The sequence below is a fragment of the Bison bison genome, unplaced genomic scaffold (genome assembly GCF_000754665.1).
Source record: "Bison bison bison isolate TAMUID 2011002044 unplaced genomic scaffold, Bison_UMD1.0 scf7180017864367, whole genome shotgun sequence".
Taxonomy (NCBI): Eukaryota; Metazoa; Chordata; class Mammalia; order Artiodactyla; family Bovidae; genus Bison; species Bison bison.
In genome coordinates this window covers 1,443,299-1,453,366 of record NW_011494939.1, presented here as the reverse complement: position 1 = coordinate 1,453,366, position 10,068 = coordinate 1,443,299, and the positions used below count along the sequence as shown (strand labels likewise).

The following is a 10,068-nucleotide window of genomic DNA, read 5'->3' as shown; positions in this document are numbered from 1 at the left end:
CTTTAGAGAAACTGTTTTCAATGACTGTTATATAATCTCTGCTAGTTATATTTTTCTTCTCTATAGTTAAGCAAATCCCTTTTCTCCTCCAATTCCTTCAGAAAGATACTGAGCCTTTTTAAAATGTGTTTTGGTGGAAGATATCAATTGTATGAGGAGCTATGAATGATGGCTTTAGATGTTAGCCAAGAAAATTATGCTAGGACAACCACAGCCACAAATACAGTCATTTGCAAATCATATTTGACTGTTTTGATCATATGACTGTTTTGATCACAGTCATAATTTTGAATAAAGAGAATAAAGGATAATATTATTTTCAGAGTTATTTAATTCTTTCTTCTCTCCCTTCACCTAGTGCTGATCATTCAGTGCAATCGACAGCTGGGGGAATTAAATGCTTTCCTTCTTTGGAGACTGTAATACCCTAAAATCCAATTAGCTTAAATGAATTAAAATGCTGTTTTTAAAGCCAAAGTACTTCCAGGAGGTAACTGTTAATTGTAGAGCCTTTTTCAAAACCATGCAAAGAAGGAAAGAAATACATCTGAATATATTTGTGAACTCCAGAGTTCCACCCACATACACATAATGTCAGTTCCTAGATCAGAAGTTCTCACAGTGTGGTCCCTAAACCAGCAGTGTCAGTATCACTTGGGAACTTGTTAGAAATGACAATTCTATAGCCCCACCCCACACCTACTGACTCAGAAACCCAAGGGGCGGAGCCCTGCAAACAGAAGGTGACCTGTGGGTGATCCTAATGCACACTAAAGCTTAAGAACTGCTATTATAGCCATTGTGCTACCAAAATAGCTGCAAGTCAAACTTACAGATGTGACTGTCTTGTTTATCATTCCTCTAGTTAAATATTAACAAATATCTGCAGTTTACTAGCATTATTTATGTTTTTCCATATTACAGTTTTGCCCGTAATGAAATTAGATGTAAAATATATATATATATTGTTCAAAAAGAAGGCTGTTCTTGACTGTGTGTTTAGTCTGTTTTCCATTCTCAGTCCTAAATCAGCATGTCTGGGCACACTGCTGCATTGCTAAAAAGTTTTAGAACCTTTAGATGTATACTACCCTCAGCTTGCAAACTGCCTCTGTTTACATTCAGTATCTCCTTATATTTTATAGCATTTATTTTATGCTTCCTTAGGAAAAATAGATGGCTTTAAAATGTGAGGTAGCAAACATTCAAATTAGTAATAACATAAGGCTTTCCTAACAATGTGGGAAATAGCATTTACCTAAATAGTAACTGTACTATCAAAACAAAATTTCATTTGCACGGTGAGATTGCATTTACATTTACTGTTTTAGGCAGTTAAGAGAACATAAACTGTAAGTCTAGAATCCTGAGAGATTTTCTTCTTCCTGATGTATGGTGCCTTTTGCATCCTGTGATTCATAATCCACTTGGGTCATGAAACATTGATGAACGGAAGCCAGTGACAGTAATGGAGTCCTGTTCGGTCAGGCTTCACAAGAAAGACAGATCATATTTCACTGGTGAAAAGTGCCTCTAATTAAAGGAGGTGTCTTGGGGACAAAAATGTTGGTGCTTCCTCTTTCTTCTCCTAATATCTTTCATTATTATATAAATGCACAGAGTTTATTTCTTACCATGTTGTGTCCATTTTCTTTAACTTTATCTCAATGAATATTTGTTTCATGAACGAACCTGCAGGAAAATAAAAGAGTTGGTTCTAAAACCAAAGGAATAAGGAACAGAGATTTATGTAGCCAGTTGGGAAAGAAATATCAAAATAAAAAGTTTACCAAGTTAGATACAAGGTTGATTAACTGTCTATAAGACAATAAAGTCATATCTCCTTTGGCATTAACTTCTCTACCAGGCTGTAAGATCCTAATAGGTTATCAGTTCTAAAAGGTAATCATCTGCACCTTTATATTTGTTAAGCAAATATATTATCACCCAAGAGTGTCAGATGAGGGTGGCAGTGGGCTGAACGGTGGCCCCCCTAAAAGATATATTCATATCCTAATCTCTGGAACCTGTGTCAGGCTTCCCCTCCCTGACTCGATTTTCTGGATTAGAAAAATACAGTAGCTTCCACAGGGCCCAGAGAATAAGGGAGGATGCTTGTTTCAGAGGCCACTGGTGCCCACCAGTGAGCAAGGCACTGATGCCAAGGCAGTAGCATCACTGCCCTGACCTGCCTTCATCACCCTCCCTTTTCTGACCACAGGCACTGCTCCAGAGGCTTCAACCCTGAGCTATTCACAGGCATCACTCTTTACCAGGAACCCCACTAGGACATCCTGCAGCCATCCTCACCCCACCCCCAAGCCAGGGTTTACTAGCACAGACATCTGCCAGTCCAGGTACAGCACAAAAATCAAGTCCCTTTCAATCTCCTATAAACTCTCCTTAGCCTCCAGATTGGCCATGAGACCTTGACTGAGAACACACAGCTACCTTCTGGGAGTAGGGAAGAGAAATACCTTTAATTTGGTCACTCATGTATTCCCTGACAGTATATTTTCAACAAATATTTACTGATTATTTGTGGAGCACCTACTCTTAGAAGGAGGGGCCAGGGATACAGCAGGGAATAAATACATCAAGGAGGAGAAAACATAAATTAGTGTTCCAATAAATTAACCTTTCACATCCATTAAAGCAGAAGGCAGTCTAAGACTTGTTTATGCTCAGAAACATTCCTAGTAATTACTTTATTATTATTATTTTCAGCCCACGGTATTCTAGACAGCTTCTTGGCTAGCTCTCTCAACCTTGTATAAATGTCCCCGTCTCCAAGGGACAGCTTTTCTATATTTTGCATCTTCCTAAAATGGCCAGTTGAGCACAGCCTCCTGTGAGAGGCAGTGGTTTTGAGCATGGCCCAGAAGCAATGGTCCTACCACTTAGCTAGCTGTGAGACCAGGGACAGGTCAAGTCAGCTGTCTGTGCTTCAGGGACATGAAGTCAATGCTAGTACTTACCTCGGGTTGTTGAAAAGACAACATGAGTTCCAGTAGGTAAAGGACTTGAAGCAGCATCGGGCATGTAGTAAGCCCTGGTACTGGTGTTGTTCAGTCTCTAAGTTGTGTCCGATTCTTTATGACCCCATGGTCTGTAGCCCGCCAGGCTCTTCTGTCCATGAGATTTCCCAGGCAAGAATACTGGAGTGGGTTGCCATGTCTTCTTCCAAGGGATCTTCCCAACCCACAGATTGAATACTGTGTAATCATCAAAGAGGGGGGTTCCTCTTGAGGACCATTAATGGTGGAGAAAGAATGAAAAGCAACTGAACAGAAGAGATGGTAAGTGCTGGGTGGACAGCAAAGTTTTGCCATAGTTTTGGTTTTCGAATGTGGCTACTTTTAAAAATCACCACAGAGCTTTTCAACCATTTAATTCCTGGGCCCCACCTTCAAAGATCACTTCATTGGTCTGGGGTGGGGCCCAGGTCTTTTCAAGTAATTCCCCTAGAAGCAGGGATTGAGCATCCTTGCAGGCCAATAATCTCCCACATGGCCAAGGAGCCACCCCTGCCCTGCAGTGCAAGTGGGTGGAGGACTTGACTCCGAGCCTCTCTCCCCCTGCTCCCCAAGGCCTAGCTGCCTTAGCAGTGCTGGGCCTCCTCCCGCAATCCATACACAGGCATCCTTGGGGCATGTATCACTTGTCAGACCCTGGGCTTACGGTGGGGCAGTACAAGAGTTACCAAAGTCCTCCCGCTGTGGACCCCACAGCAGAGCAAGAGGATCAGAAAAGAAGATAGATAAGAAAACAAGCAATCACATGGAGAAAAATCAGAAACATTCAATGCTCATGGAGAGAGTTCTAATCAACATACAGTGAATGCTTATTAGGAAATCCGTGGGGAAAAAATGAGATAGATCTAGGAGTGCAACATGTGGAGACTCTCCAAGGTACATTGCTGAATAGGAAAAAAACAAGCCACAGAATAGCACCATTTACGTTTCCAAAAGCTTTTTGAAACACTGTGATATTCTATCCATGGGTGCATAAATATACATGCAAATTCAAGGGGGAAAGGTCTAGAATTATGCCTCTGACTTACCATGATTAATTTTTTTCAAAAAGAATGTAATCATTGTTTGTGAAATTTAAAATAGATATTTTTTAAATTCTAGCAAACTCTGTGGGGGATCTTCTGGAAATATTTGCATTTAGCTAAGTTGTGTATCACATTTCCTGTTAATTGTGACAAAGCAGTTGGCATTACCAGACATGATTTTATCCAAGTGACTATTTAGCAGAGAGCAGTGACCTGAGGAAATGTGGCATGAGACAGATGTGTGCCAAGAGAGGGAAGGCAAAGGAAAGAGAATTCAGCATGAAGCCCAGCTCAAGTGTAAGGAGAAAGGCCTAGCAGCTACCTTCCGTGGCTGCAGCCTTCGCAGCTTCACCTGAGGCTGATCGTCCTAACAAGCTGAAAGTGCAAACATCAGCTTCCAGGTGTATTCTATAAGGGAGATTCTCCAGCCTAACTGCATGGGGAGACTTCCTGACCTATCAACGCCTTGAACCTAGACCAATGAGATGTAAGATCTTTGGGAGGTAGGGCCTGGGTGTTGATGTTTTAATATGACCTTGGCTGAGACTCTCTGTTAGAGGATGCTTGCGTGTGAGCGGGGCGCGCGCTTTGGCACCGTCCCCGTTTAAGAAGCGTTCTGTTTGCAAAGTACTCCAAAAGTGACGTCAGTCACAGGTACTTCTTAAAGTCTAGGGTACGATGAGAAAAGGAAAAATGTTTCTATTTTATATTACGTGATTCCAAAATTATGTTTGGTTTATTTCAGGCTCGACTGACCAAAGAGCAGCGCTGGGGGAGCGCCTTGCTTTCCAGAAACCATTCCTTAGAAGAAGAATTTGAAAGAGCAAAAGCAGCTGTGGAGGTAGCTTTTCGGTTTATTTTTTCTGTTTCATGTTTCTGAGAATGGAATTCAGAAAATCAAACAAGATACATATGAAGTGGGTCTTTTTTAAAAAATTGGAGGATAATTGCTTTACAGTGCTGTGTTGGTTTCTGACGTACAAAAACGTGAGTCAGCAACGTATACGTCTTAAGAATCTTAAGTATACATCTCTTCCCTCCCTTTTGAGCTCCCTTCCAGCTCTCTAGGTTGAAATGGGTCTTTATAGACATAAACAAACCATGACTATAATTGTTAGAATGAGACCTGGTTACCAGAGAACTTTTGACTTCCTACATGGGGTGACTAATAGTTGTCAACTCTTATAATTCTGTGGTAGATAAGCAATGACTGTCTGGAGTTTTGGGTCAGGAAGAACTCCAAGTCTCATCAGGCTCCCGTGATGAACCTATGCTATGCATTTGCTATGCTTCTATGAGGTCAAGCTTCATGCCTGATTGTTTTTTCTCTGACATATAGGACAATGTCTGAAACATAGAAGGTCTTGTTATCCCTGAAATATACATTTTCCTCACTGGGTGGGGGAAAAAGGCAGTGCTGAGAAATTCTAATCAATGATAGCCCATCTTGACTTGAGCCATAATTTTTTTTTTTTTTTTTACTGTTGAGTGTTTAAAACAATGACAATGTTAATAAATTAAGGGAAGATTTGGGAGAATGGCATTGAAACATGTAAAATATCATGTATGAAACGAGATGCCAGTCCAGGTTCAATGCACGATACTGGATGCTTGGGGCTGGTGCACTGGGACGACCCAGAGGGATGGTATGGGGAGGGAGGAGGGAGGAGGGTTCAGGATGGGGAACACATGTATACCTGTGGTGGATTCATTTTGATATTTGGCAAAACTAATACAATTATGTAAAGTTTACAAATAAAATAAAATTAATTAAAAAAATAAAGGAAAATAAGAAAAAAAAAGGAAAAACCATAAAAAAAAAAAAAAAACACTTACTTTGAACATTACTTTTCCTTGTTTAACCTTCTAATAAGAGAGGGGGTGGGGGAAGAAAGGAAAGGAAAAGGGAAGCCAAAAAAGACATCCTTGGCTGTTTTTTATCCATTTCCTTCCTGGTTAGATTTGCAAAGAGTGCATCACAGGCCCCATCTATGATTCTCACGAAAGCTTTGCTTGATGACTATTTGAGAGTGGATCTTTTCACCCAATCCAAGTATGAACTTGTCAGGACCTCCGTTTCTATTACTGATGGGAAATCTTGCAAATTGAAAGTATTCCTGTAATATGGTTCATTTATGTGTCAGTCTTACCACTAGAATTTGGATGAAAGTATTATACAATGGGCAGTCTTTCAGTGATTTCATACTTGAAGTGCAATTAAATCATACTAGCAATTTAATATTAAAAAGTTCTCTATATTCTAGGAAATAATTCCAGTCAAATTTCATATCATCAATCAGAAACCTAGTAAGAGAACACTTTAATCTCATCACAATACAGTCCACCCAAATTTCTTCTTTTAGATTTAACCTTTTTATTAAAAAAAAAAGTTAATGCATATTTAGTGCTCTTGAATGTGATCAACTGATAGATTTGATTGAGACCAGCTGAGTTCAAATTGTTCAACTGCATGGAGGCTGTAGCTCAATTTATCTTAAATGCAGAATTTTCTGACTAAAAGAGAATTTAAGTTTCTTTTGAACTCCTACTGTGTATAATACACTGAATTAGCACTAAAAAGATTATTTGGAACCATAGAATCTTGGGGAAGAAAAGACTTTAGAATTTATCTATTCCTATTTGTAAGGAGGAGACAATGCTTTCACACTAAGAAGACATAAGTACAAAGTAACATATCAACAAGAAAAAAAAATTGTCCATCTGTCTATCTATTCATAAAATCACTTAATCTTAGTTTTGGTGGAGATCTTAGAAGTCATCTATTCCAACCAGTCACACAAAACAGGTTTTCTTTTTAAACATACTTGGCAAATTATTTATTCAAACATACCCTGTTTCTATTTGAACATTTCCAGTTAGGAACAACTCACTTCTTTTCAAGAAAACCTATTTCAGTTCTGGACAATCCTATTAAAAAGTCTTCCCTGAATTAGGCTGAAATTGATCTACCAGCAACTACCTGTTTTCTTACCCCTGGCTTTGCGCTCTCTGGACCAAGGCAAACTTAGGTGAATCCCTTCTCTGCATGATTCCCATCTCAACCAAGGAAGCCTGATTTTCTCCTGGTTTTTCCTTGTATGTCCTGGGAATTGAGAGACCAGAGTTGTTATTCCAACTTGCCACTAATAACTAAACATCATATCTCATTTGGAGAAGAAAATGGCAACCCACTCCAGTGTTCTTGCCTTAAAAATCCCATAGACAGAGGAGCCTGGAGGGCTGCAGTCCAGAGGGTTGCAAAGAGTTGGGTACAACTGAGCGACTGAACAACAATAATATACCTCATTAATCCATGTGAGTCTCATTTTTCCACACCTCTACAGTCCTTTCCAGCTGCAAAATCCTAAAAGGCTGTAAATTACTTCAAGTAGTTATCCTCAAACATTAATGGCTGTCTATACATGTTGGCTACTGAACTAGGTACTAGAAATAAGGGAATGAGCTAGCTCTGAGTTACCATCCAGCAGTGGCATGGAACAGATCACCGACTTAAATAAGGCATTTGCTCCCTTCCACTTTAGTTTCTTCATTGTAAGATGAGGGGCTTGGATTTCTAATGTACTAAAAGTGCTATCCATTTATAGCTTCAGGTGAAGTGACTAAGTGCAGAATTCCTAGCAAATCAGAAAACTGTAAGCATATTTGCTCAGCTGGAAACCTGGAACAGAGAAGCTTCCTTAAGGAATGAGAGAGGATGGTGCTGACCAGAAGGTGTGAACAGGTGTGGGGAAAAAGACATGAGGCATGGGGGTGGGGGGTGTATTTCACCAAGCTGATGGTAAATCAGACCTACAAAACTGCACACATATGTGAACGACTTACTTCCCGACATTATTCTTATCGAGGGTTTAATCAAAATCCTTAGCAGAAGACATAATAAAATGTGTCACAGAGTCTTGGAAATATACATGCCACTTGACTCAGCCACTTCTTAGAATTTGTCTTAGGGAAATAGTCATGAAAGTTGGCAATATTTTATCTGTAGAATTTTACGTGGTGAAAATTGGGAATAGCCCAAGTGTACCACAGCAGAATTAACTAAATTACTATCTCTACAGTAAAATGCTATATAACCATTAAAAACTACAACATAGAAAAATAATTAAGATCATGTAAAATGTCTAGTGATAATTGGAATACTCACTTATATACTGACAACTTTACAGTATGATCCCAGGTTCATAAAATTATAATAGCTTAATACTTCATATGTTTGGAATGACTTCCCTGGTGGCTCAGCTGGTAAAGAATCTGCCTGCAATGCAGGAGACCTGCGTTCGGTCCCTGGGTTGGGAAGATCCCCTGGAGAAGGGAACGGTTACCCAATCCAGTATTCTGGCCTGGAGAATTCCATGGACTGTATAGTTCATGGGGTCACAAAGAGTCGGATACGACTGAGTGTTTGGAATACATACTCTGTGCCAGCCACTGCCTCAGGAGCTTTGCATGGATTCTCGTTTAATCCTCCCAGCAGGCCTATGAGGAAGGTAATGTTACTGTTCTCATCCTGCAGATGAGAAAACTGAGGCTTAAAGATATTGCAGACATTTGCATGGCATTTTATAAGCAATTAAGATAGACTGAAAATGAAGAACTCTCATTTAGCAAGTTATAAAGTCATGATTTCCTCCCAGACTCCAGAGCCTGTATTCTGAATCACTGCACTGTATAATCAAGAGAGTCTGTGTCCAATTGTTAACAGTAGTTATCCTTGGGTGGCTAAATCACTTGGGAGTGATTTAATTTCTTCCATTAGCTTATCTGTATTTTCCAAATGTTCTGTCATAAATGTGTACTATGTTGGTAATCAGGGAAAAAGTGGTAAATTCCAATGGGCACTATAGTAGAATCTCAGATTCTTAAAGAGAACAAAAAGTGCCACATTCTTCATTTCAGGACTGATAAAGAATGGCACCGCAGATCAGCTTTATTAGAGATTGTTCTAAACAACAGCGAGACCCAGATGAAAACCGTGCCTGGGGCAAGAAAAATCATGGCTCAAGTCAGTGTTTGCAGTCTCCATTTCTATATTATCTGGTTCCAATATTCCTTCTGTTTCACATTCTATTCTGTTCTTAAACCCTCATTTTTTTTTTTTTTTTGGTCATCATCCTGCCTCAGGCCTGGCACCTGATCCCCTTTCCAGCTTCTTCTGCATCTCAGCCCTTCACGAGCTCCAGGGGTACCACTGTGCTCATCTTGCACAGCAGCCGCATTGCCTGCGGTCTCCACTCTTTCCTCTGCAGGGAACATTCTTCCCCCATATCCTGGTGTGGCAGATTCCTTTTTGTCATTCAGATTCTAACTCAAGTGTCAACGCCTCAGAAAAGCTGAAGCTGACCACCAGTTGCTGCACAACAGCTCAAATTTTGTTTTTCACTCTTACATTTATCACTTTATCTTCCCTTATTTATTTTAATTTATCTGTCTGTTCTCTGTCCACTTTAAAATGTAACCTCAATGAGAAAAGGGATCTTGTCTCTTATGTAACACTGCACCTCAAGAGCTAAAACAGTGGCACCTGCATCCATGCTCAGTTGCTCAGTCATATCTGACTCTTTGCATCCCCTTGGACTGTAGCCTCCCAGGTTCCTCTGCCCATGGAATTTTTCAGGCAGGAATACTCGAGTGGGTTGCCATTTCCTCCTCTGGGGTACCTCAGTTCAGTTGAGTCGCTCAGTCATGTCTGACTCTTTGTGACCCCATGAACCGCAGCACGCCAGGCCTCCCTGTCCATCACCAACTCCCGAAGTGTACCCAAACTCACGTCCATCGAGTCAGTGATGCCATCCAGCCATCTCATCCTCTGTCGTCCCCTTCTCCTCCTGCCCCCAATCCCTCCCAGCATTAGAGTCTTTTCCAATGAGTCAACTCTTCGCATGAGGTGGCCAAGTACTGGAGTTTCAGCTTCAGCATCAGTCCTTCCAATGAACACCTAGGACTGATTTCCTTTAGGATGGACTGGTTGGACTTCCTTGCAGTCCAAG

At 40.4% G+C, this 10,068-nt stretch overlaps 1 protein-coding gene across 2 annotated transcripts in view; it reads left to right on the top strand.

The window, feature by feature from the left end:
- Positions 1-10,068, top strand: part of PEX5L (peroxisomal biogenesis factor 5-like) — a 219,844-nt gene that overhangs the window by 107,903 nt on the left and 101,873 nt on the right. For both annotated transcript variants that reach the window (XM_010855624.1, XM_010855623.1), the window contains one exon: positions 4,806-4,901. In XM_010855624.1, coding sequence (XP_010853926.1) covers positions 4,806-4,901 — 96 coding nt within the window. The remainder of the gene's footprint in view (positions 1-4,805; positions 4,902-10,068) is intronic.